Source organism: Oncorhynchus masou, chromosome 4, assembly GCF_036934945.1.
Source record: "Oncorhynchus masou masou isolate Uvic2021 chromosome 4, UVic_Omas_1.1, whole genome shotgun sequence".
In the NCBI taxonomy this organism is placed as follows: Eukaryota; Metazoa; Chordata; class Actinopteri; order Salmoniformes; family Salmonidae; genus Oncorhynchus; species Oncorhynchus masou.
Window position 1 is genome coordinate 6308927 of NC_088215.1, and position 27802 is coordinate 6336728.

General features: G+C 43.5%; 2 protein-coding genes across 5 annotated transcripts; one reads left to right on the forward strand and one right to left on the reverse strand.

Moving 5' to 3' along the window:
* Nucleotides 1–536: 536 nt before the first annotated feature.
* Nucleotides 537–11439, forward strand: LOC135522267 (SERTA domain-containing protein 2-like). Of its 3 annotated transcripts, XR_010452667.1 has the most exons (4): nt 537–870; nt 5222–5359; nt 9028–10516; nt 11001–11439. XR_010452667.1 is itself a non-coding variant. In XM_064948370.1 (3 exons), the coding sequence occupies exons 2-3, from the start codon at nt 5235–5237 to the stop codon at nt 10091–10093; spliced, it is 1191 nt and encodes a 396-aa protein (XP_064804442.1). In that variant the 5' UTR covers nt 537–870; nt 5222–5234; the 3' UTR covers nt 10094–11439. The 3 variants fall into 3 exon arrangements, 2 of the variants coding, with proteins under 2 accessions (XP_064804442.1, XP_064804452.1); XM_064948370.1 differs by having other exon boundaries at nt 9028–11439; XM_064948380.1 differs by lacking the exon at nt 5222–5359 and having other exon boundaries at nt 540–870; nt 9028–11439.
* Nucleotides 11440–12726: 1287 nt separating this feature from the next.
* Nucleotides 12727–27483, reverse strand: LOC135522283 (aftiphilin-like). 2 transcript variants are annotated; one of them, XM_064948392.1, is made up of 10 exons: nt 27333–27483; nt 23475–25362; nt 22601–22764; nt 21999–22128; nt 21612–21668; nt 21183–21314; nt 18590–18650; nt 17694–17777; nt 16829–16952; nt 12727–14510 (listed from the first exon to the last, which is right to left on the reverse strand). In XM_064948392.1, the coding sequence occupies exons 2-10, from the start codon at nt 25323–25325 to the stop codon at nt 14357–14359; spliced, it is 2757 nt and encodes a 918-aa protein (XP_064804464.1). In that variant the 5' UTR covers nt 25326–25362; nt 27333–27483; the 3' UTR covers nt 12727–14356. The 2 variants fall into 2 exon arrangements, with proteins under 2 accessions (XP_064804464.1, XP_064804471.1); XM_064948399.1 differs by lacking the exon at nt 17694–17777.
* Nucleotides 27484–27802: the final 319 nt, after the last annotated feature.

A 27802-nucleotide genomic window follows, 5' to 3' on the forward strand; every position in this document is an offset into this window, starting at 1 on the left:
ATATTGCATCTGGGTATAAAAATACATTCTACTCAATCAAATTGTAACTTTATAATTTCACTTCATAAACGGAATAATGTTCTGTAAACGAGTTCATGCCAACAAATCCAATAGGTAATTTAAAACTATGTTCAGTAAACACGACTTTTATTACGACTTTTAGCACGACTATCCTTGTTTCTTTTACGCTGCTATGTTAGGGGTGGAAAAAACAGACTGCTTCAACCTGATTGGCTGAGCGTGATACGCTACATCTGAGACTAACATTTAGTCACTTTTAGCATGGTGGTGGGAAATGGTGTTTCCAAAAAAAGAAAGTACGCATATTTCTCCCGTTTTTTATTCCTTGATATTAAATCGAGTTACAAAGGAAATCGAAGCCTTTGCAGCCTGAATAGCGAATGTTTTAAATACAAGCCGTTCGCCGGGGGACACTAGTGTATTACCGGTTGGGCACATTAAGCCAGGACGATAGTTGAGATCCATAGCGCCCACTAGTGGCTTCCCAAGCTACATGGGGGCGAGGCGTGTGCCACCGTACCAGTCAACACTGTCAGTTCAGAGCGTAATTTCACTTTACGTCATTCCTAGCTAGTGTAGTTGTAGGTCTATCTGCAGATAAAAAAAATAGCTCCGACAGTGCTTGTCCTGCTGTTCAGTGAACGGTAGTTGTCTGTGACTACTCAACGGTCTCCTCGACAGCTCGCCATTGTGCAGAGCTCCACGGCTATTTTGGAGAACCGCGGCGGGGAAATGAAAGTATAGACGGCGAAGAGTTCGATGTCTGGTGTTCCTCGTTGTAGAGCCTATGTTCTTGGCGTCAATTTGACCCCGATGCAGGATTTGAAACCCTTGCTGGAACTACATGTGGTAAGTTTATGACTGCGTTGCTTTCACCAATGTTAGGATTATTTAAACACGCTTCAACATGGAATAATTACGCGTTAATTTACGTATAAATGAATTATTAGCCGTTATTGACCTGTTTGCCATTCTCTTAAAAAAAGCATTTTGTCGCATTTTGTTGCTGTGTCTTGAGTCGAGAGGGAGAAAGCACCTCTGTCTGAGTGGCTTTTTTTTGTTACATTTAGCTACTTGTCTTATGTTGCATGTGGAAGGAGGCCCTAATATATGAAACCAGAACGTAATATTGTTTTAAAGTCTCCAGTTCAGTGAAGAGCCGACTGAGTACTTTGTGGCAGGTGGCGGTGAGTAGGCTATGGCGCCCCCATCACAGCCATAGGCTATCTGTGGCGTATGCCTTTGGAGGTCAAGGGCAGCTGTTGTGACAGCTACAGTAATACGTCAGTGACAGCTCATACAGTGAATTGATCAAACATGCGTTTTGGCATTACAGAGAACCCCAAACCATTCAATTTATAAGATGCATCAATAAACACAATCGTTGTTAGTAGGCTAGTCATCCATACCATTTCCCGCAGTCTTAGTGCCCCAGTAGTGGGAATGTCTGAATAATGTTTTTCTGACATTTTGAAAGAGCAAGTGACACCCACGCGTGACTTAGTTTCGTTTCAAATGCTAGAGCCATGTCATACCAACAGTGATCATAGGGCCTTGGCTACAGAACCACTTTTTGGTGGCATGTAAGTCGTTGGGGGAGTGGGAGGAGGAACTTCACACCAATATAGCTTTGTTCACTGAAAACGTTGCGGTTCATGTGGGTCCCAGTACAATTGCTACTTTGTAAGTACAGGAGCGTTATGTAATGTTGCATATTTTCTACATTTGAGACTTGCCCATAGCTTTGTTGTGACTCATCGGCTATAGATTTGGTCATCACATTGTAGTTGTTAGAGTGACTCATTGTCACCTTTTTATAGGAATATGATGAGCCATAGGTCCTGGAAGCTAAACTAGTAGTTTAGAAAATAGAAGGCATACATGGCTTTTCAAACTGTTTAGGCTAAAAGTTAATGAGTGCCATACTTACAGACTTCACTGGGGGAATGGGGCCTCTGAATTAATCTGATACAGCCCTCCGGTTTTGTTTTACCAAAGCTTTTAACTACTGTTGTAAAGATTTCCGAATAGTTTAGTGCTGGTTCAGAGATGTGGGTGGTAAAAAAGGCTAGTTCTGACTGCTGCCTTGTAGGAACCTAACAGTGCAAAGTGTTATTTGCATTTCAACTGCAGGGCAGAGTGACATTCATATTTGCACAGGGAAATATGGATGTTTTTTTTTTTGTAGAGTTCGGTTGCATGATTTGGAAATGATTGTGCCTTAGTTCAACTCTGAGGCCTAATGCAACATTTCCTTAATTTGATTTAATAATGATTTTAAAAAATTAACATGTGCATGAATTGCCCATAAAAACACAAAATAATTGGAGTGAGGCATTATAATTAAATATGAAAAAGAATAGTAAAGAAATCCCCCAAAGGGTTACCAACATGCAATGATCAAACACAAGGAATCTGCACAGATTTGCAGTAGGCACACAGTCCACACTATTACTAGACTCAGCATTCTATCTCCGTGACTAAAGTCCACCTTTGCTTCCTTGACTCTGTCTGCTCTGGTTTCCAGTAAACACTATTCCATTCCTCTTTTTCCTTTTTCTTCTACTATGTGAGCAGGAGGGCTGAAGTTCACCTAAATATTTCAGCAAATTGGCTCTGAAATCTCCCTCTTGGTGATCAATCAAAATAACTCTCCGTAACTCTGCGTCTCTTCCAAACAAGCTTAGGTCCTTCCAAAATGGCACCCTATCCCTGTATAGTCAGATTATTTTGACCAAGGCCCTAGTCTAAAGTAGTGCACTATATAGGGTGCCGTTTCAGACGCAGTTGGAGTCTCTTCCAAACAAGCTCAGTAAATCAGTGCTACAAGCATCCACTTGCCTGCTGGAGAAACCTAGGCAAACAATCCTAATGCCAGGCCAGCCTAGCTTCTGAGTGTGGTTTCTTGCATGACCAGAGCCCAACAGTGAACCTTGTCTTTCAACCTGGCATAAAATTATCTTCTTCCAGGATCCTTTTGGGCAAAATTGAGGCCGAAAATGCTTGCATTCCAAATATGAATGTTTAGCTTTTACTGCAATCTTGAAGGACTTGGAAGTCTGACAGAACTTTAAAGAAGTAGTGTGGGAAATAGAATGATTGTTGATGAATGAGGGTTGCAATCTCCGGTGCAGGCTGCACTGTGTGCCATTGAGAGAGAGGCTGGAAGAGCAATTCCAGATCCTGCACAAGTGTGCACAGCAGAGTTTGTATTAGAAATCGGTGTGCAACCGAGACCACCCTCAAGATGACGATGCCTGCTGAGTATGAAAGGCATGCAGCTGCCTGCTACCACCCTAAAAAAATATATAATCCAATGACATTTTGACCTTGTCCCAGATGGGGCTCTACAAATCCCTGGCACTTCATGGAAGTACACACTAAAATAACATTAATAAATAATTATCAATAACATGTGGACGGATTCTGGGTCGTATTCACTAGGAAGCAAACAGGGAGGGACTGCTTGAACTTGTCCAATAAGGAACTCCTGTTTTAGTAAAAAAAAAAAATCTCCAGTTAAAGCACGTTGTGCTACGGTGTGCACTAATGAATATGACCCTGGTATATCAGAACAGAGCTCTTGGGAGAACCAAGAAGTTCATGTTGGGACATGAGTTTGAAGTGGTCATGTGCTCGAGGGGTGGACATTGCCTCGTCCCAATCTGAGTGTAATCTGAGTGCCATCGCTGTAAGCCTGCTGCGAGTATGAAGTGAAAGAAAGCCTTCTGTGTGCCTGGAATGCTGTTGTAATCAGACACTTCTGTGTTGTTTTTGTCAACGGAAGGTGTGTTCCTATTTCTATATTGCTGCTCTTTTTTTTTCCTTTCTCAACTCTCCTTTTCACCTTCCTTTCCTCTGTCTTTCTGTCACCCCTGTTTTTCCCGGTCAGCCGAAATCCCCTGTCAGTCTTCTCTATTCTGTCTCTCGCCCTCTCTCTGCATCTCTCAACTGACTTCAGACAGTGTCAGCAGATGGCAGCGTCAAAGGGCCCCACGTGTGAAAGGAATAAGTGAACGGAGCAGGGGTAGAATACGGGGCTGATGAATCATTTTACAGAGTGGGGGAGGCATAATATTTGCAGTGAGGGAACTACTACAAAATGTAGCCCAGTTACATCAAAGTAGTGCATTAGTGAATAAGGGGCCATTTTGGATGCACTCCAAGTTGCTCTCTTACCTCCACTTCCATATCCAAGCAGCAGCACTAGCTGCAATAGTGATGGCAGCCTGAGTGAAGAAACATTTTAGTTCTTTCTTTCCTCCTTTGCTTGTCCCTCCTCCCTACCTCATCCATTCCTCCTCCCTCTCTCTCCCTGGATTCCCAGCTGACTGTATTTGTCATGGTAACAGGCGAGTGTGGAGCTATCCCCAGCCGCGCATGCACTTCCCTCCGTGTGTGGGCCCCGGGGAGGGGGGGGTTGGTGTGCTCAGTGTTCAGAGTCCAAGTTGGCGTGTGTGGCTCTAAGCAAAGCTGACACACTCAAACCCTCTCTCTTTCTCACTCAGTCACTCACTCACTCTCTCACACAGCAATGTTCTCTACAAGAACATGGTTTGGAAATGGGATAGGGAATCTCTTTTCCTCTGGCTTTCATAAAGGTAGCACACGTTACACAACGGACTGAAAGGGGCGAGTCTCTCGCAGGCTGTGTGCAGTATTTTATGTAGCGGGGTAGAGTTACACGTACCAGTGAGACAATGCACTGCAGGAGAGGTGTGCTCTGTGCTCCATCTTAGGTGACAGTTTGGGAGGCATTCTAGTGCGGCAGTTCCCAAACTAGGAGTCCCTGATACGAAAATGGGGCCGTGGGAGAATTTCCCAAATCCTGAAAAGAAAAAAATATATATATGTTGTCTTTATCTCAATCATTGTAATGTAGTTTACCTTTTAAAAATCTAAATGGAAGATAAAATTAAACCAGAGAGTGCCGCACTTAGTCGTTGCCCACTACGCTATGAAACCGCACACTACTGCAGACCGGCCGCAATTGATATGGTGAAAACCGTGTGTGAGGGCTGAGATGATTATGCATTGACTTTTTTGTTCGCTATACATGTGGTGGATGTCATTCATAAGGACATATTGTTCTGTCTCATGATTCACGAGCATGAAACGTCACAGGGCGTGTTAAGTGTGCTGCGTGGCTATATTGACGTAAAACAGGTTCCATGGTATTGAATGATGGGCTTTTGCACAGATGGGGGCGCCAGATGGGGGCGCCTCTGCCATATGGACGCATTGTGACACGTCGAGAGCAACTGGCGGTAAAAGAGCTGATTGTAAAGTACATCAAACCACATTCACTGCGCACACACCTGTTCACAAAACTGTGGAGGTAAGAGATCAGAGCATGACAATGTTCTATTTCACATTGAGGCTTGGGGCTATTGGGGGGGGGGGGGGTGTTGGAAAGAATTTTTTTTTTTTTGCATTGAGTGAGGAGCTGTTGTCATTCACAATGGCTGTAAAAGACAACCGGCTTGATTGACTTCCTGTGTAATGGAAAAAGTGTCTCATTGCCTTTGTAACAGACATATTTGGGAAACTGAACACAAGCATGCAGGGGAAATACAAAAACATTCTACAGATCAGTGGATCCAGAGAGAACTATTATTATTGGAGAGCGAGGGGGGGAACCAAAAAAATGTGGGTGAAATGTATTTGAATGGTCATCCGTCTCAGAATACCAGCTCGGGAACTCGGGCCTCTTTCTATAGCTCCGACTGTCTGACCTGAAGATCACTGACGTCATGATTTTGCCTCCATCAGGCCTCCCGGGTGGCGCAGTGGTTAAGGGCGCTGTACTGCATCAGAGACTCTGGGTTCGCGCCCAGACTCTGTCGTAACCGGCCACGACCGGGAGGTCCGTGGGGCGACGCACAATTGGCCTAGCGTCGTCCGGGGTAGGGATGTCCTTGTCTCATCGCGCACCAGCGACTCCTGTGGCGGGATGGGCGCAGTGCGCGCTAACCAAGGTTGCCAGGTACAGTGTTTCCTCTGGCACATTGGTGCGGCTGGCTTCCGGGTTGGATGTGCGCTGTGTTAAGAAGCAGTGCGGCTGGTTGGGTTGTGTATCGGAGGACGCATGACTTTCAACCTTCGTCTCTCCCGAGCCCGTACGGCAGTTGTGGCGATGAGACAAGTTAGTAGCTACTACAACAATTGGATTCCACGAAATTGGGGAGAAAAAGGGGTAAAAAAAAAAAAAAAAAAGTTAAAAAATTTTTTTTGCCTCCATATTTCTAAGAGTTCCCAGTTGTCTTGAAAGCACCATCGGTGCTCTCGTCTGGAATAAATCAAATGTCGGTCCAGGTTGGCTGTGACAGCAGAGATGAGGTGGTGGTGAGAAGATTCATTATGTCAGACAAATTATCAATTGACTGCCATAGCCCCAAATAAAAAAGTAAACATTGGATATGAATTACATCAACAAACAATTCCCATGGTTGGGGTCCTGAAAAAGTTCAGATATCAAAATGGGGTCATGGCCCAAAAAAAGTTTGGGAACCCCTGGCCTAGTGTGTATGATACTATCTTTCCCTCTTTGTTTTCTGACCTCTATCTGTTTCTCATCTCAGAAAGGCAAGCTGACAATACATAAGGGAGGTGAGTGAATGAGTTGGAATTGATATGAGGAGGTGAGTGAATGAGTTGGAATTGATATGAGGACAGAAACTACACCTCAATGATAATTATCTATACATTTTACTCCTTTCCTACCTAGTTTGCAATAGGTAGGACAGGGGGCCCGGTTATGTTGCGCTGTGTGTCTGTAAATGTATTTTTTTTTAAATGACAATCAATCAGGTGACTAAGCCGGATGTGGAGGTCCTGGGCTGGTGTGGTTACACATGGTTATGAAGCCAGTTGGACGTACTGATTATCTTGGCAAAGGAGAAATGGTCACTAACAGGGATGACAACATTTGAGAGAGAAACTTTCTTTTTTGCATATGGAAAATTTCAGACATTTTATTTCCGCTCATGAAACATGGGACCAAGACTTTTTACATGTTGAGTTTTTATATTTTTGTTCAGTATGTATGTAAGAGATATATCTATCTTACATACATGCATACTGAACAAAAATATAAAAACTCAACATGTAAAAAGTCTTGGTCCCATGTTTCATGAGCGGAAATAAAATATCCTTGACCATTTCTCCTTTGCCAAGATAATCTGTGTGTGTATACAGTTGAAGTCATAAGTTTACATACACTTAGGTTGGAGTCATTATAACTAGTTTTTCAACCACTCCACAAATATCTTGTTAAAGGCCTACCTTCAAACTCATTGCCTCTTTACTTGACATCATGGGAAAGTTAAAAGAAATCAGCCAAGACCCCTTGTGCAACTGCACAAGGGGACAAAGATCATACTTTTTGGAGAAATGTCCTCAGGTATGATGAAACAAAAATAGAACTGTTTGGCCATAATGACCATTGTTATGTTTGGAGGAAAAAGGGGGAGGCTTGCAAGCCGAAGAACACCATCTCAACCGTGAAGCACTGGGGTGGTAGCATCATGTTGTGGGGGTGCTTTGCTGCAGGAGGGACTGGTGCACTTCACAAAACAGATGGCATCATGAGGAAGGGAAATTATGTGGATATATTGAAGCAACATCTTAAGACCTCAGTCAGGAAGTTAAAGTTAAAGCTTGGTTGCAAATGGGTCTTCCAAATGGACTATGACCCCAAGCATACTTCCAAAGTTGTGGCAAAATAGCTTAAGGACAACAAAGTCAAGGTATTGGAGTGGCCATCACAAAGCCCTGACCTCAATCCTATTGTAAATTTGTGGGCAGAACTGAAAAATTGTGTGTGAGCAAGGAGGCCTACAAACCTGACTGTTACACCAGCTCTGTCAGGAGGAATGGGCCAAAATTCACGGACTTATTGTGGGAAGATTGCGAAGGCTTCCCAAAACGTTTAAAGGCAATGCTGCCAAATACTAATTGAGTGTATGTTAACTTCTGACCCACTGGGAATGTGATGAAATAATTAAAAGCTTAAATAAATCATTCTCTCTACTATTATTCTGACATTTCACATTCTTAAATCAGTTAAGATCACCACTTTATTTTAACATAGGGATTTTTTTTCTAGGATTAAATGTCAGGAATTGTGAAACTGAGTTTACATACACCTTAGCCAAATACATTTAAACTTCAAAAGTATATGTGTGTATGTGTGTGAAACTGACTTCCTGCCCGGACACAGCATAGAAAACAGGCAGAAATGGACCTGCTGTTTTATCGATTTACGCTTAAATATATATATATTTTTTTAGAGCCCAAATGTGACCATTTTAAGCGTAAATCGATAAAACAGCAGGTCCATTTCTGCCTGTTTTCTATGCTGTGTCCGGGCAGGAAGTCAGTTTCCTGTGCTGACACGTCTGTTAGCACCGTATTCTGATTGAGTCAGGTGGTTCAGTTGGGAACTTGCTTGTGTCCCAAATGGCACCCTATTCAGTGTAGTACTTTTGACTAGGGCCCATAGAGCTGGTCAAAAGTAGTGCACTATAAAAGGAATGGGGTGCCATTTGTGACTATTCCACTTTGTCAGAGCTTGCTGCCACCCACCTAGTCAGCTGACATGGCCTCACATGCTAGTTGGTCAGCTGACACCAACCACCCCCCTTATACACTGACGCTGAGCGTGTGTTCGCTGCTTGCTCATTTAATTTCTTGTCACTGTTTGCAAGGAAGCCCCTCTGCTTCCAGGAAGCTTGTGTTGTAGTTTGAGTGAGAAGTGGGTGTTTTCCACTTGTTATATTGCTGATAAAACTATGAATGAGGGATTTTCCTCTCACAGATGTTTGTTAATTTTAAACACTCATATCACGTACAAGTGTAACTGACATCTATCTCACTTCTTTTTGATGCAGTAATTCTTTCACATAGCTGTGCCTCACTGACTACTACTCACTCTTTCACATATGATGTAAAAGCAACTATATATATTTTTCTCCTGACACACCTTGTTTCTGGTCTCTCCCACAGATATATGTTGGGTAACGGTGTGAAGCGCAAACTGGATGAGGACGGCCTGGAGGAGGGCAAGGCGCTCCTCACATCAGCGGCCGGAGCAGCGGGCAGCCACTCGAGGGTTAACTACACGCTGCAGCGCCAGACGGTGCTAAACATCTCCTTGATGAAGCTGTATGGGCCGCCGCGGACGCCCGCCACTGAGCCAGCCCTGCAGCGCCGCGTGCTCATCAACAACGTCATCCGCCGCATCCACCACGAGTTCAAAGAGGAAGGCGGTGCGGGGCTGCGCGCACACTTCTTTGCCGTCCCACCGCCGGCGCCGAACATCACCGAGGATGAGGGCTACCACGAAGCTCCGACATCTGCGTTCGGCGGCGTCCTCTCCCCGCCCCTCTCGCCACTGTCGTCGCTGGACTCTGGTTTGACCCCGGCCTCGCTCCTGGATGATGACCCGCCACTGTTCTTTGCCTTCCCGCCGTCCTCACCCCACCCCCTGGGTCACCACCCTGTCTCGCTGAGACCGTCAGAGCCCCCCCCGCCTCCTGCCAAGGACAGCTTCTCCTCAGCTTTGGAGGAGATCGAGGAGCTGTGCCCCATTGCAGTGACAACCTCTACTACCTCCTCCCTACCTTTGTCTCCTCCACCTTCACCCCAGCCCCCACTCTCTCTACCAGCAGGGATAGACATGAAAGAGGAAGGGAGGACATACAGCCCGAAGGACAAGGAGTCGCTCTTGCTGGACGAAAGCCAGGCTGCAAAAACAGACCCTCCCAGCGCCCACGCAGACATATCGCCCTCCTCCGGGGGCTTCCTCACTGACTTTGCCCTGGATGACATTCTATTCACGGACATCGACACCTCCATGTATGACTTTAACCTCCCCTGCGGTGCCTCTTCAATACCGCCGAACTTGGGGGTGTCCAAAACGACCCCCATGGTCACTGCGGACGACCTGGTCAAGACTCTGTCGAGTTACAGCGGGGGAGGGGTGGGCTCTCCCCCTCTGGCACAAAACCAGCCCTTCAAAATGGACCTGGCTGAGCTCGACCACATTATGGAAGTCCTGGTGGGGTCTTGACTGACATCGGGATCGTGTTCAATAGGCACAAAAAGGAAGAACTGAATGAAACGGCAAGTTGCTTGTCCAATAAGAAATGCTCATTTACATTTTCCGTTTTGCTACGGTGTGCCCTAAGGAACACGACAAACTCGATTAAAAAGTGCCGTAGGTGGCAAAATGTTAATTCTTGTTTTTTTTTTCCTATGTCCGGAAATTGTAAGACTTTACCAGAGACGTTTTAACTACACTGTGCATGCATTGTGCTCGCCTTTCCAAAATGGAAACAAAATGTTGAATATACTGTATGGAATGCATTTATTTGATTGCAATTTGAGTGCCTTTGTCTGTACTATTTTTTTTTTTTTTCTCTTCTCCAAATGCAAAGATATACATCTTTTGCACACAGCACCATGGGTATTCACCGAAGCGTCCAAATTGAGGGTACTTATTTTAACAATATTTTGTATGTGGACAGCTTATCAATGTTGACCTTTTTCATAGGCCTCATTCAAGTTTCTTTTTTTCCTTCTATATTTTAATGTATTATTCATAATTTGTTAGTTGAATTTATCATACTGCTGTGTATGAGCTTTCAACTCTCTATTTGTAGATGGACTACGTTTCCTTTATGGCATGTTTTTGAATTTGCTCAACTGATCTGACTCAAAAGGATATCAAGTGAAATATACAAGGGTAACCTTGCAAGGTCTTTAGTTCACAGTTCAAACACAATTGCATACATCAAGAAATGTTGAAAATAATCTGTACTAAGTGATTATGAAGTTATTTATTAATTTCTGGTGTACCACATATTTATTCAAAAATGACACTAACATTTGGGTTGTACAGAACATGCAGTCAAATTCTGCTAGTAATGTGTGAAGAAATGCTGTGTAATATATTTGACCCTCGTTTTGTTTTTCAGGGAAGTGAACGCCGGTAGTCAGTGTGGTGGGCTATGTGTCTGGTGTTTGGCAATCGATCAGTCGGGAAGCAGTTAGCCAACAACTCTCAGTGATGACTTTAGTAATCCAAAGCCTTTAAAACAAAGCATTTCTCGTCAGTCAGTGGCAAAAAAATGTTATGCTGCTTACTGTTCTTTGCATTATTGTTTATTATTCTTTCTTTTTTTAAATGGAAGCAAATGTCGTCATTTCCAGTAATCTCGCCGATTTTGTTTTTAAGTTGACCTGTTTTCAAGAATGGCTGTATTTTAACACTGACCTTCAATCTGTGCCTTGTTCTATGCAATATGTATTAATTGGTCTGAAATATCTGATTTTTATGTATAAATGTGCATACGACTTTAATGCAGTTATACTTTTGTAGATTTATTTTATACAATAAATGAAATGTCAACCATTCTCAACCTGTTCATGTGTCCCATTTGAACTAATACTCTATAACTTTCAAACTCACATCTGGACCTCCATATCTTGTTCCACTGCTTTTTTTCTCCACTGTTCCCTTCTAATTACGGGACTGACTTAGATCTGGGACACCAGGTGTGTGTAATTATCAGGTAGAACAGAACCAGCAGGCTCCGGACCTCTAAGATAAGAGTTGAATACCTTTGCTCTAAAATGTGCCCATGACTACTTGTGGCCTGTGCTGGTATGCCACAGTCTGGTTTCCCTCCATAGTATAACCTGACAATCAAAGGTACTCTGAGGTAATTTCCTGTTTTGAAGTTGACAAAGGGCCTGGCACGTCTGCATTCTTTGGTTCAAGACTTTTGTTGCCATGGGAGAATCTCAATTGCATTTCCTTAGGGTTTTCTCAAGTCTGTTCTCTGTGACCTGGGAAACTGATGTGGTGTAGTGGTTCCAGTGTATCCCACAAAATAAGCTTTTATCTGCCCCAACCCCTTTTAAATCAGTTGTTGATTGTCGGAGTAGAAAATCATGCACGTTTAAGAACTATGCTATTGTTTTATCAATATGACCATCTCATTTCAAACAAGCACCTTTGTCTACCTTCCCTCTCCTCGCTACCTCATTACTTTTGAAAAAGGTGAAAAGGAGACACAGGAATTGAGCAAAGGCCCTTGACTCCTGTGCTTTTCAAAACCCCATTTGAGGTGAGGGTTGGACCTGGTCGTTTGGTCTGCTCCTGCACATCAAACCGATGTGGGACCCAAATCCCTTTGACGGACCATTTTGATTTCTTTAATATACTTGTCATCACTCCAGGTGGTCAGCATTGCCGGTCAAAGTTTAGAAACTAAGCTGCCTGCCTCAAGGTACATACCTATCCACCTGCCCATGCTTACTCGCATATCTTCTGTACACAGGTTATGGACTCTTTTGGGCAGTCCTTGGACACACCAAGCATTGGATTTTCAGTAGTCTGGCTAACTGTCTAAAACAAGCTGGCTAGAGTCCTGGCCCCAAGTCCAGTGTGTCGTGTCCTCTTCGTAAGACCACACTGCTACTCATACTTTCCCTTTCAGAACTACTGTGGACCAAGCCCAATTGCTATGAATTAAAACAGTATATGAAAACTTTCTCTAGGCCTGGTTTTAAATAAGGCCCACTTTAGGAGTTTTAGGGAATTAATAAATATAAAATGTAGAGACAAGTTTGTATGAATTAATTGTTCATTCATTCCTTGTTGGGAGAAGTAATGGAGCATGAAGGACCACTGAGCACTTCTCTTAAATTATTTTAATTTCTTGTGTACACTAAAAGTAAAATTTACACACTTAAAGTCTGAAAAGAACCCGGACATGCATGTTAACCTTTTCACAGGCTCTTCAAGTTATTTTTTTTTCCATAGGAATTTTCCCCATACATTTTACAGTCCATAGTACACAGTCTAAAGCCACAGTGAACTATGATTACATCCATTTCATCTTTACAATGTGCAAAATCCTCCTGGGAACAGGTTGACAGTGGTAGAACAACAACAAAATTGGTAGAGAATGTCAGCAAAACTAAACAAAAGAAAAATAACTTCATAAGTGTATAACCAGACACATGGAAGCAGAAATTGGTCCCTTATTCCCTTGTAATGTAGGCTGACCTTCACTCAGACCAGCTATACTGATATAACGATTGAAATTATACGAATGACTGTCAGTGGTTCAAACCATGATTCCCCCTCTTTTTACCACCCGTCCCCAAAACAGAATAAAGTTCTAAAGAATAGAATTCAACACAAAACACAGTCGTCCGTGACATACCGCCATTTTCATGGCTGTTTGACTGCATCAATGGGAGACGCAAGAAAAACTGGCTACAGTTAAATCGCTTAACGAATGAGCATACATTAAGAGCGCATTTTTAGCCATGGGTTAAGAAATCAAGTTAAGAATAAAACCTAGGCCTTATGTAAAAGAACAAAACAACTAAGGCCATTAACACAACAGGGAAAAAAACATTCAGCTGGATTTTGCAGGCAGTGTGGTTTCAAGTCACACATACACACATACGTAGTCATACACTGAGTGAACAAAACATTAGGACTGCCTGCTCTTTCCATGACTGACCAGGTGAAAGCTATGATTCCTTATTGATGTCACTTGTTAAATCCACTTCCATCAGTGGAGATGAAATGTTAAAGAAGGATTTTTAAGCCTGGAGACAATTGAGACATGGATTGTGTATATGGGTGCCAATCAACTTGACAACTGTGGTATGCATTGGGCCAGCATCCCTGTGGAACACTTTCGACACCTTGTAGAGTCCACACCCCGACGAATTGAGGCTGTTCTGAGGGCAAAAGGAGGTGCAACTCAATACTAGGAAAGTGTTCCTAATGGTTTCTACACTCAGTGTATATCCCACTTCACTTTACTCAAGCCTCGCTTTGAAGAGGTTCAACCCCAGTGTTTCATTTCCTCACAAAGACAAACATTGACACACGCCCGCCACAATGAGAAACGTAAAAGCCACCTTTGAAAACCAACACAATTCGTCCCTGATTATGTACACATTGATTCTCCTATCATAAACAAGCGGCCTCTCTCAAGGACCTTGATCTAGAAGTTAAATTGCTTTAATATGTTCTCTTGCTCTGCTATCGACAAAGCTTCGCTTTACAGGCTTAGCCTAGTTCAGGTCTGACTAAACATTCTCCATTCACAAGGACAAATCGCTAAATGCTTCACTTGATTAAAAAGATTAAAACTGAAAATAACAAATAAAAAAAAGGGAGAAAATGACAAAAAAGGATGATGGCATGGAAGCAAAAAGGATAACTTCATGATATAGTGATAGAATGACAGACGGTGATAAGGAGGAGAAGAGGAGGGCATTGATGGAGTTGAGGTGGGGTGGATCAGTCGAGTGTGGGGTCAGGGTCAGAGGAGCAGCCCAGGGGGGTCAGCGTGGTGGGGAACATCAGCACCTTGGCCTGCATGAAAGACAGGTCTGGTAGCCCTGCAATCACCTTCAACGTCTCCTCACTTAGGTTCTCCTCTTTCCGGGGCTTTCTGCAGAATCAGAGAGAAGGAGAGGGACACCATTTTTATTGGAGAGCACACACACACACAATGTATCCCAAATAGCACAATATTCCCTTTGTGGAGCACTAGGTTTGACCAAGGTGCAAATGGAATAGGGACACATTCCTTCATCCTTCCCCCTTCACTAAATTAATGAGCCACAATCAGATTCTAAATGAGCTTCGCCCCTTTCTCATGTGTCTTTCCTCACCTCCTTCTCGAGACACATTGGAGAAGGTCAGAGGGGAGAAAAAGGGGACACGAGGAATCAAGGAAAGAGAATTGAGAAGGCCAAGATGTAGCAAGCGCTCTCTGGCTGATAATACAGATGTGTTTGTCTCGCCCCCATATACATCCTGTCTGCATGCTTATGCACGCGCCCCAGTGGCCTAATGGATAAGGCACTGGCCTCCTAAGCCAGGTTTTGTGGGTTCGTGTTCCATCTGGGCTGGACTATTTTTAGGGCTCCCGAGTGGCGCAGCGGTCTAAGGCACTGCATCTCAGTACAGTCCCTGGTTCGAATCCAGGCTGTATCACATCCGGCCGTGATTGAGAGTCCCATAGGTCGGCGCACAATTGACCAAGCATCATCCGGGTTTGGCCGGCATTGTAAATAAGAATTTGTTCTTAACTGACTTGCCTAGTTAAATAAAAAGGGTAAATAAAATGTTTAAAATGTAAGTGGGTTCCGACAGTGACGTTAGAAAATCTGTCTCCATCTAGTAGACCAACGGTTTCAAAGGGTCCCCACTAGAATGTGGTTAAATTAAAGTCATTCCATCCCTGCATGTCTAGAAATACCAGGGTTGCTTGTCTCTGTTCACATTTAACTAACTTTTGACTTTAAAAAAGTATCAACTCTAACTAACGGAAAATATATTAACGTTATCCTCTTTATAGCACCATTGCTTACCCAATAACTGCACACTGATCTGGTACTCCCTGTATATAGCTCCAATCTATTGTGCATTTTTATTCCTTGTGTTACTACTTTTTTTAAACTCTGCATTGTTGGGAATGGCTCGTAAGCAGACATTTCACTGTAGTCTACACCAGTTGTATTCGGCGCATGTGACAAATAAAACTTGATTTCATGTTTGGGAGTGAGATGTTGGTTGTGTTAGATTTGTACTGTTTTGCTATTCTCATCTCCAAGGGCTGCAATAGACTCTGGTCACATCCCAAATGTCACCCTATTCCCTTTATAGTGCACTACTTTTGGTCAACGCTAGTGCACTATAAAAAAGGGAAGCGGGTGCCATTTATAATATATGCCATTTAGCAGACGTTTTGATCCAAAGCGACTTAGTCATGCATGCAGGCATGTGCGCCGATAGCGGTCTACCTGTGCCCGAGCACCTGCCCCCCTTTTCCCTCCCCACTCGCCAATTGCCCTTTTATTTCGTTTTTGAACCCAAGTCGTCGTGACGTCGTCAAGTTCGCCACCCCGTTTTAGGACTATAATTTCCTCTTCATTATTGTGCAAATGTGTCTCCACTCACCTAGGCCTAAGCTATTGATGGATTCAAGACAAGGTCATTTGTATTAATCTCTGATGCTCAGTTTAATAGCCTGTCAATTCAATCATTTGTGCGGTAGTAGAAAAGATTTTGCCACCAGCCATTTAAAATGAATTGCATGAAATGTGTTTATAAAGCAGGCACATCTCCCAGACCCTAGTCTACTATAAATGGTCCCCATGTGTGCAACTTCTGTAAGCTCCTCTACTGCTCTATGCCACTACGTAAATGCAATGATACGCAGGCAATACTTTAACATAAAAAAAGGTTTAAAAAATAAATATATAATTCGCTCTGGTACCTCAGAGGTCTTCCCCCCGCACTCACTTTTTGTTCCGGTACCTCCCAATTGACAAATTAAGCACTGAACACAGGTAGTCTAGATTCTAACTAAGCACCATATATTAAAATATCCACACAAGCCACTAGCCAGCCAGCCATTTATCATGAGTTAGAAAATTATGAATATTAGGCCTTATTATGAAGTTATTAGGAGTAATGAAGTTAAATCAAAATGAGTAAAATAATAATTGAGCGACCTAACTAGAAAATTTACACCAATCATCAACGATCAGCTGATTGGGAAAAGAGTGTGGGCTATGTCAATCATGTCTTCAGGAGGCACTGTAAGTAGCTTGCTTAAAAATGTGCGCTACAGAGGCAGTTAGTATGTTACGAATTTCAGGATATGATTTATTAAAGTAGATTTTTTTTTTTTTAAAGGGGGGATTTTCATTTTGAGCACCTTCCCCCTGAAAGATTTTTGAGGTGCAGTAATAGACCAACCTGGTAGAGGTGCTGGTCTTCTCCATAGTAGACATAAGGCGGGCAAAGGCATCAGCCACACGGGTCCCAGAGACACTGGGGTCCAGTTTAGCGGTGGTTAGCTCATACAGCTCCGGGTCCACACCTAACCACACAAACACATTATATTGGATATGTCCCAAATGGCAGCCTATCCCCTATATAGTGCACTACATTGGTCAAAAGTAGTACACTATATAGGGAATAGGGAGCTAGTTGAGACACATTCATGGTCTACTAGTACACTCAGAACAAGGGAGGGGGATGCACTTTATTAAACTTCAGTGTAGCCAATTCCCAGATATTTTGGTAGATATTCTGATTCAGTTGTTAATATTAACACAGAAAAAACAAAGACCTTGATTTAGTGAGGTCAGTATCTAAAAGCGAAGACCAGAAGACATCTAAAACAAATAGTAGAAGAGAAAACTGAGTATGGCAGAGGCTCTTTAATAATTATCATTCCTCGCATCATCCTTCAGTCCTCGCCTCTTTCCCAAAACTCATTTGGAGAAGATCCAAGCTTCTTCCACTCTGACCTCCCCCAGTGCATTTTGACAGAAGTAAGAGGAATCGGGGAAAGAATAAGGCCTTATCCCAAATGGACTCCTAGAACTCTACACCCTGTGAAGATCCATGAGGATTCAATCGGTGTAAGCCATATATGATAGTAGGTCAACCTTGCCTTACGATCAGATAGGTGGAATTATCAGTATATTGTTTTACCGCTATACAATCCTCTCCGGTCTCTGCATAGGGTGTAGAGGGAAACAGTCAATTTGGGATTCAGACAAATTTATGAAAAAAATAATCTGGCAGTCAGGGGGTTGGAGTTTCCTGTGCTGACCTGGGATGGAGGTGGAGCTGCTAGGGCCAGAGTCCTCCACGGGCCCAAAGAAATCGAGGTTGAGCAGAGACGAGCCTCCGCTCGCTTGACATTCAACATAGCGGAGAGGCAGACCAAGGCGGCAGTGGGTTATAACACAGAGAAGAAGTCAGGAAAGAGACGCACTTAAAAGACATGCAGCTGAGCTGGTCATTATTGTTAGTTACAAAGAAAGAGCACAGGGTTCGTGTTCAGTAGGCACGAAAGGTTTGAAAACATTTTGTGACTGAAAAATAAGAAACTCCAGGAGTTTCTTAAATCCAGGAAGTCCCTCCGTTTTATTCCATTTGATGCCTAATGAACATGACCCAGGGCAAGCTAACTGACGTAGCTGTGTTAATGAGAAAATACTGTGAGATTCTATCTACAGGTTAATGAAAAATCTGCATTGACATTTTGAAGTATGAATGGCATCATGGCTTTGTAGCATGAACCGTGCAGAACAAATTATTTAGCAATTTAGCTAAATGATTTGTTGCTAACAAAAGGCATAAGGAGAAGATTTGATGAGATAAATATATTTTATGCATCTGGATATGACAAGTGGTCCAATATGGCAATGAAATACACAAAAAACATGGCGCATGTGGATAAGAATTTTCTGTAATCTTATACTAGTCTTTAAAACAAAATACATGTAACGCTGTGTAAAACTATAACATGTAATGACCAATGGTTGATGAAATAAACATAAAATGATGTTGTCCAATGGAAGACAGTAGGCAAAAACAGGTCTAGGCTGCTTGTGTGTTTGGACAAAACAGATGGAGTGGTAAAAAAAAGGAATAGGCTAGCTCTGGATAGAGCCAATGGGGACAATTCATTATCTCAGCAGGTGGTTTGGGGGAGGGACCTACCGTCCAGGGGGTTCGTAAGGCCACTGCTGCTCCAGTCAAACTGGACGGGCGGGAGCACTTCCTGGTGAGGAGGAACAAACAAGCTCAGAAGAGGGTGGTGACACTCAGTAAAAGTGAACAGATTTGTCAACAGGTGATTCGCCTATGCAGGTGGTCAGGAAGCCTGCTAATGGTCTGCTTCTATCCCAGGAGGTTAGTAACAACTTAATTAGGGAGGACGGGCTCGAGGAATCAGTGGAACAGTATCAAATACATCAAACACTTGGCCTTCCATTCAATCTGTTCCAGTCATTAATATGAGCCATCCACCACTCAGCAGCCTCCACTGGCTTCTACCCTTACAACAACTCAGCAGTCTAAGGTTGAGTTCCTACCAGACTACATTGCAGACCGATGCCATATCTTACAACGCCTGGATACAGTGCCTTGCGAAAGTATTCGGCCCCCTTGAACTTTGCAACCTTTTGCCACATTTCAGGCTTCAAACATAAAGATATAAAACTTTATTTTTTTGTGAAGAATCAACAACAAGTGGGACACAATCATGAAGTGGAACAACGCCCAATTTTTCAGTTTTTGATTTGTTAAAAAAGTTTGAAATATCCAATAAATGTCGTTCCACTTCATGATTGTGTCCCACTTGTTGTTGATTCTTCACAAAAAAAATACAGGTTTATAGCTTTATGTTTGAAGCCTGAAATGTGGCAAAAGGTCGCAAAGTTCAAGGGGGCCGAATACCTTCGCAAGGCACTGTAGGTATTTAACAAATCAGCTTACCACTTCATGGGCACGTTTCTCTGCCAAGGCCTTGCTGACGCTTGCCAAATATTACAATGCCCGGATAGGTATTTCATGTATCAGCTAACCAACATCATATGGTATAGCAATCTATCAGTCAATGACACAGTCGAAGATGTGCTTTAACAAAGTTAACCATTTTCACCATACTGTCCAAAACGTCTTTCAAGATGTCAGGCATTCCCTTGGCAGCAAGAGCCTCTCGGTGGATGCTGCAGTGTACCCAAGTGGCGTCGGGAGCAACTGCTTGCACGAGTGTTACCACTCCACTATGTCTCCCTGTCATGGCTTTTGCGCCATCAGTACAGATACCAACACATCTTGACCACCAAAGGCCATTTGACATCACAAAGCTTTCCAGTACTTAAAATATCCTCTCATGTTGTCCTGGTTTCCAGAAGAGGGTGTCTTCCTTAATTGACCCTCCCATAAACGTAATGGACTGTGCCAGGCCTGCCACGTATTTTGACTCATCCAGCTGTAACGCATATAATTCACTGGCTTGTATGCGACACAGTTATTGTTTCAAAACATCTCCTGCTATGTCACTGATGCGTCGTGAAACAGTGTTATTTGGAGACATTGTCTGTATAGTTTTTTTGGCCTATTGTCCCAGCCATATCCACAGCAGCAAGAGGAATGAAGTCCTCCACAATAGTATGGGGCTTGCCTGTCCTAGCCACTCAGGAGCTCACCATATAAGACGCTTCTAGCCCCTTCTTATTAATGGTACCTGTTGCTTTTATACGTCTTTATTCAAAAGTCGTCTTTATTCTCACTCAAAAAACTCCCGTGGCTTATTTTTCAAATTGTCATGTTTAGTTTCTAAATGTCTGTGCAAGAGTGAAGGTTTCTCGCGAGAGAATAACAGTTAATGTGATTGGATGTTAATTATTTGACATTGTGTTGTTATTTCACTGAACACTAGATGGTTTCCATTTTATTTTTGGCAGTGAAACGAGGCTACTCAGGCGAGAAAAAAACATCACCCAAATGTATAGTCCCGTTGGAAAATATAAATGTACTATTTGAAAATGTGATGAATAAAGAAAATATGTATCACATTTCTATTTGGCGTAACCCCGACGGCATTGCACGTACCCAAGTTTGGGAATATCTGATCTAGCCAAATAATTTATCCAACTTGTTTGAAAAGCACGTCAGGTTCTACATTAGACCAATTACTGTAGAACACAAACACACTCTATATTCATTGTATACAGTTGTGACAATTGGCCTTATAGTCAATACAGCAGTGGAGGCTGGTGGGAGGAGCTATAGGAGGACGGGCTCATTGTAAAGGTTGAAATGGAATAAAGGGAACAGAGTCAAACATGTGGATTGACACTGTTCCATTTATGCCATTCCAGTCATTACAATGAGCCCGTTCTCCTATAGCTCCTCCCACCAGCCTCCTCTGCAATACAGTATACACCACCAGGGATCTCCAACCCTGTTCCTGGAGAGCAACCCTCCTCTAGGTTTTCACTCCAACCCTGTTCCTGGAGAGCAACCCTCCTCTAGGTTTTCGCTCCAACCCCAGTTGAAACTAACCTGGTTCTGCTGATCAATCAATCAATTATTAGAATCAGGTGTGCTAGATTAGGGTTGAAAACCTACACGATGGTAGCTCTCCAGGATCAGGGTTGGAGAGCCCTGGTATATACTCATACGACTACTGATGAGAAGAAATGCATCTAAAAGGCCTGAAAAAAAAAAGCACAAAATATAAAAGATCAAAATTCCAAACATTGTGCCCCAAAAGGATCATAGTGATTCAATGTAGGAGTCCAACCTGGGCTGTGTCTGGTGGACTAGTGCTTATGATCTCTGCTGGGGCCACTGGAGGTACTTGTTGTGCTATGGACGTGATCATCTCTGCCGCTGATATGGGTTTTACTGGCTCTTTGGTGGGTTCCAGCATGCCCTAGGTAACAGAGAGGCAGGGTTACATCCTAAATGTACTAAATACTGGTATGTGTATAGGGTTGAACAATTCTGGTTAAAACCTGTTGTAACCATGTTGTAACCGTAGGACGTGTCAGTAAAAAACATTTTGCAACCAGTTGACATAAATGTCACCAGAATTTTTTAAATGTTATAATCCCCGAGTTAATTTGTCTCTTTCCTCCGTTTCCTCGAGAAGGGCAAAAACAATTGAGGGAGCAAGTGGGTGGTTTGAAGGGGGAGATGAATACATCTTTGCAGCGTATAGTTAACTCACCAGGCTGGCAGCATACATGGGAACTATCACTGGCTGCTTCTTCTGACCTGTGAAAAGCTATGGGGAAACACAGAACACATTTCACAATCATTCCTCCGCTCTCTGCTGCAAATAGTCTTAAACAACCTTTTTCCATTTGACAGACAAAAAGTTAAAACATTCTCGCAACATGATCTGAAATACAATCACGGTTAGTGTTTTTTCTCTCACAGAGCCATTAATAAAAAAGGACAAGGTCACAGGAAGGGGGAGAATGGCATGTCCCAAATGGCACCCTATTCCCTATATCACTATGTGCTCTGGTCAAAAATAGTGCACTATATAGGGAATATGGTGCCATTTGGGATACAGTCAATGTGATGACTTCTGACTGGCTGCAGAACTCACAATGTTCCTAATGTCGATGCCCAGGGAGCAGAGTAGTGTCTTGTTGCTGTGTGAGCCGCCCCACTGGTGCCGCAGGCCAAATGCCTCGTGGATGTCCAGCAGTTGCCTCCACAACACGTCCCCCTCGGCCCTGTAGCAACGGACACCGATGACAAAGCAGGAACAAAAAAATATGTCATAGTAGTACGCAAATATTCTTGACTGCATAGAATACACAGTAACAGTATATTTCTGTTGTATAAAAAAAAGATAGAGCAGACCAGAGTCTTTTTGTGTATTGATGAGATTGTGTGTAGTTATGGGATATTAGGGTCGAGACGATACTAGCATCCCGATACTCGTTGACATCATGGCAAGGAAACAAAACATGAAGCGGTTTAATTGCTTTAGGAAAACAGCCCTAATGCTGGAAACAAACATTATGTTGTCTTCCAGTCACATCTGTTTATTTTCCAAGCTATAGCACACAATATTTTACATACAGCAGGTTATGGATCAAGGAGTTTGGCCTGCTTCGTGTTTTCATTTTTGCCACAGAAAAAAATATTGCAATACTGGTATCGTCCCAGCCCTAATTTAAAAAAGGGGGGTATTTCTCTCACCCATTGTCTGGCACACCGCTCATCATTTCATGCTCTTCCTGCTGTAACCTCACAGGAGGCTCCAGCAGGGTTTTGAGGGAGACCACCTCCACCCTCACCTGCGGAGCAGGTGCGTCGGGGAAAATTTCCAGAAAAAGCTTCTCCAGCCGACTGCACAGCGCCACCTGGTATAACAAACACATGATAGCGACCAACATTGTTGAAGAAGACACTGGTTCAGTGATATAACAAACACTTAATAACAATAAATATTGTTGAATAAGATACGGGTTGAATAAGTCTTCTGTTATCACGCGTGGCAGCTGGCAGTTAGCCTGCATTGCTGGACAGGGGATGCACAATAAAATAGACAGCTCAGATATTCATGTCTGTTTCGATAGACAATAAAGCTGTATTCTAGTATGTCCAACAATGACCGACACTGACGTGATTCAATCAACACATTTCAAATCTTTAATAAATTGTAGCGCTTGACTCCAATAGCAAGGACAAGGAGGGGCATTGTTAAATGGTATGTACTTGAAAAGGTGGAATTCCCTGCCTGGTCACATTCCTAAGGGAGGGCAGGTGTACGGCTCTCTACAACTCTAGTGATAAACGTCATGAGAGCGTCAGAATTTCCCTAAGTGTCATTGAGCATACTTTTCCTGGATAGTACAATACAACAACATTCAATAGGGCACCTTCGAAATAGTGTAAGAGGGGTTTTTAAAACACCACTACTTTCCTGTCAAGTATGCTACAGACGCGGTTCAGAAACAAAGTTGCGTGATGAGTTCTCTTGCCTTTAGCCGAGAGGCGTAATATGTTATTGTGGTGCGCAGAAGAACAGAGTTCAAACCCTGAGTGGTTAAACTCGCACAGAAAAACTTACAGACTGACTGTCTCTTCTACTGATCTGATGGCTGCTGGATGAACGGGCTGCTACAGGTTCACTCTCCTGCCACTCGTCTTCACCCGTTTCCAAAGGAGCATTGGCGGTCGGCTCCTCTCCAAATGCAGCCCAGGAATTTCCCTCCCCTTGACCCTGTACAGGCTCATCAAAGGCATTCCAACCAGCATCTGGATCAGGGTCTGCACCAACAGGAGCTGAGCTAAAGTCGGCAAAACTGTTGCTGCTGGGAAAATCCGCAAACTTCCCCCTATCTTCATTCTCAATTGCCTTCCCACCACCAATATGGCTGTTGGGGGCGTCAAATTCACCAAAGTCTTTGTCGTGGTCCACTAGTTCCTGTGTGGGAGGTACAGGTGGTTCCTCTAGTTGCAACTCTGGCTGGTCAAAGTCAGCAAAGCCCTGTCCGCTAAAAGAGCCCACGTCCCCGAAGTCTCCAAAATCACCAAAGTCTTCACCGTCATCGTCCTCCAGCAGTTGGCTGTGGTCGGCAGGTGTGGCCGTCTCCTCTTGGAGCAGTGGCGAGGGCACAGAGCCCGTCGTGCTGATGTCCCCGTACTCCTCAAGGGCATCCGTGGACAGCGGTCGGCCGAAAGACGTTTCGGTCTCTGTTTCTGTTTCGTTTCCGGACCCAGACTTTTCATCTGCTTGCTCGCCATTCCCAGCTTCATCATCTGTATCGGGCAAACTCCTGTTTTCACTTACACCTGCCTTCTCTTCTTCTGCCTCCTCTTCCGACTGCTCCAAATACACACTGTTCTGGGCAACCGGTTCGTCAATATAAAGTGCCTTGGAGGCAGAATCCTCGCCACAAACCAACTCCTGGGTAGAATCCTCACTACAAACCTCCTCTGGGGCAGAATCCTCACTAACAATCACCTCAGTAGCAGAATGCTTGTGTGCAAAGTCCGGCTCTATGTTCCTTTGCTCAGAGTTAGCAGTGTCTCTTTGAAAGCCCCTGTCCCCGTTGCTCAAGCCTTCATCAGTGTCTCGAACCTCAGCAAGGTGCGATAGAGAATCAGAGCCAGCGATGTCGTTGGATCCAGTTGTAATGGGAGTGTCCCTGACGACGTCCCCTGACCCGATTCCCTGCTCTACATTAGAGTGCTTCTGCTGCCTCCGCTGCTGGCAGGTGTCCTCTGCCAGCCGTTCGTCCCGGTTGCTATTTTCCAAGTTCTCTCTGGAGTGTCCTTGAACGTCTACATTAGGAAAAGCAGAGAAATCCGCAAAGTCATCCTCGGGGCTGCTGGGAGGGCAGTTGTCGGCACACTCTGTGGTGGTTCCTTTCTTTTTAGAGCGGTTCGAATTCTGCAAAGATGGGATTCCCTCTATTTCAAAAGTCACAAAGCCGTTGGTTAGAACTTCCGGGACTCCACCATTGCAGTCGACAGGCTTGTCTATGTTGTCAGTCTGACCCCTCCCAGATTTGTCCAAGGAGGTAGAATGATTATTGGCTCGAGTGTGGTCGGCAAGCTTTTTTAACTCCTCCACATTCACAGTTCTCTCCAAAGGACTGTCGTACTGACAGCCTCCCGGCACAACACCATTTGACTTGGAGTTGGCGCGCTTGACCACGGGACCCCTTCCCAAGGGCCCTGAACTGAGGTTTGACAACCTAACCACCCCTCCATTGTTGAGGAGTTCAGGTGGTGAAGTGGCAGCCAAGGCTGGGGTCTGATTGAAGGTCGCTGGGGTGTCAAACTCATTGAAGCTGGTGCTGGTCGGAACTCCAGAGAAGCCCCCAAAGTCCCCAAACTCGTCCTCCTCTTCCTCAGCTCCGTCCTCCATTGGGGGTGGGGAGGAGGAGTACATGCGGATCACGTCCGGCTCCATGGTCCTAAAGCTGTCACACTACGCCTTGAGGTTACACCTAGAGAGTAAAGACACTAGTCAGTGTGACGAAACAAACAATGAAGGGCATATAAATGCTAGAAATTACACTATTTCCCTCTTAAAAACACATTTCTGAAGGCAAACGGTCAGAATTTACAAAACGACAATGTGTTAGCCTACAGACCTAGAAGCGGTCTCTGGGGGAGTCTAGGATCTTGGCTGTTTTCTTTGTCTGGTGTGTTGCTTCAGCCTTAAACACAAATTAAATTACCAAAGCTCTCCAGACTAAGAGTGGACAGATTGTTTTCAAATTGACAGTAATTAAGTGATAATGGTGAAGTGTTGTTGTGATGTAGAAAAGGCCTGAAAGGCAATGTTGAGCACTCATTTCTTATGACCTACCTAAATAGTAGCAAATGAGAACTGAAAATGAGCCACAATTTATTTTATCAGTACAAATATTTGTTGTGTTAATCTAAACTGGCCTAATTACTTCAACCAATGAACTTTGTACCCAATTTGTGTTCGCATTGACCTAAGTGTTGTGTGTGTAGTATTTGTATATTGACATAGGCCCGTCAAGATATGTAGAATGCCCCCTTTTGAAATATTAGATTTAGAGCATAGGCCTAGGCGTGTTGTGCCTCCAGGTGTGATCCATTTCTTTGCCCAGCTCTGATCCATTTCCTTGACAATTTTGAATTCATCACTAAACCAGACATCGGGCATAGAATATTGATGTTCTTTTTGGATGCTCAAGGCTGAACTTGCACAATTCACTTATAAGCCCACAGTGTGCTTTACTCGCATCCAGACTAAAGCTCTGAAAGTACAGTTCGGAGTCAAAACTGGACACAAATATGGACGTGTTTCAGAACAGAGAATTCATGCCCACGAAGCCTTGACTAGATATCTTAGGCCTAGTAAGCCTTGCCATGAAACCTTGGAAGGCATTTGAAACATTGTTAAATCTCTAGGCTACTCGAAGTGGCTTCTGATACTGTGTATGAAAGCAAGATGGCACTAAAGACAAATTATCTGATATGATAGTTATTCACAACAAATAACACTGCCTATTGCTTTATTATGTGCTCTGTGATTGCATGATATGGTATGTGTTATAATATGTTGTATCATAAACATTCTTAATGCAACATGAATCTCTTTATAATACAACATTGTTAACTAATTGACACATCAGAAACAGGTGTCCTCCAAACCCATGTCTTGTCCAGTTAGTCTAATTTGGTGAATGAATAACTGTCTGTCAACAAGCCTAAAACTGACAGATGACAGACCACTATCTAGAAACCTCTGGGTAAGCTAAACAAAGAAAGCACGCAACCCTTCCTATGATAATTTGTTGCCGACTACCCACAACCTAGCTATTTAGCTACATTTTAGCCGAGCAAAGATAGGTAGCTAGCTAGCAACTGGAAACAAGTTAGTTGCTAGCCAAATAGCTCACGTTAACCAGATAGTTAACTAGCTAACTGAATAAATCATGTTGATTATGCTAACAGAAATCACCATACGTGCCATCCAGGCTTAGGCTAGAACGGAAAACAGGCCATGGCTGGCATACACCGTACTCTCCATCAGCTGGGGAGGGCAGGGGATAGCTAGCTAGCTGGCTGTTAGCTAGTTAGCCGAGATACGTAGCCTGTGTATTTAGCTACCACTAGCCAGCACAAATGGCGTAGCTAGCAAGCTAATAACAACAGTCTGGTAGCCTATGCGAATGGATAGCTAACTAGTAATAGGCTAAATTATTATGAAAATATTTCTTCTACATTGATTCGATATGAGGGCAGGAGTGACAAAGTAACTAACCAGCTAGGTAAGTAGGTAGTTATGATGCTAGCAAGCTTGCTAATACACTGACATTTGTAGCTAACGTTAGCTAGCTATCTATGAAGTTGTCCTCCCGTCTCTCGCTAGCTTGCTTTAGCTAGTCTCATCGTATCCGGGTTGGTTGGCAGTGTACCAATAAACATTTCGGCATACCTTAAGATCTTGACCATTCATTCCCATGGTTCAGATGAAGTGGACACTTGTCAGACTTAAAACAAGACAGCAAAGTGGTTTCGCTCTGACTGAGAAAACTAGGTTGAGTCCGCCGGTTATGATGATCCTACTTTGGCCCCTTCTCTCTCCGAATATTACCCAGCATGCAACAAGAGCTTCTGGTTTTTCCACTGCTTGAGAAGCAGAGCATACTAGAGTTCATGAACAAGCGGAGAACAGTCTGCATCCAAAATCCATCGGTACTGGCTGTAGTATTACTTAGTAGTTAATGGTGGAAAAAGTACCCAATTGCCATACTCGAGTAAACGTTAAGATACCTTAATAGAAAAGGACTCAAGTAAATTGGGGGCTTCTTTTAGGTCAGTTAGAAGAGTGAGCCATCACTTGTTCTCCCATTCAAGCAGCTGGTCAACTGAGCAACGAAAAGATACTGTACTGCATACTTCTCT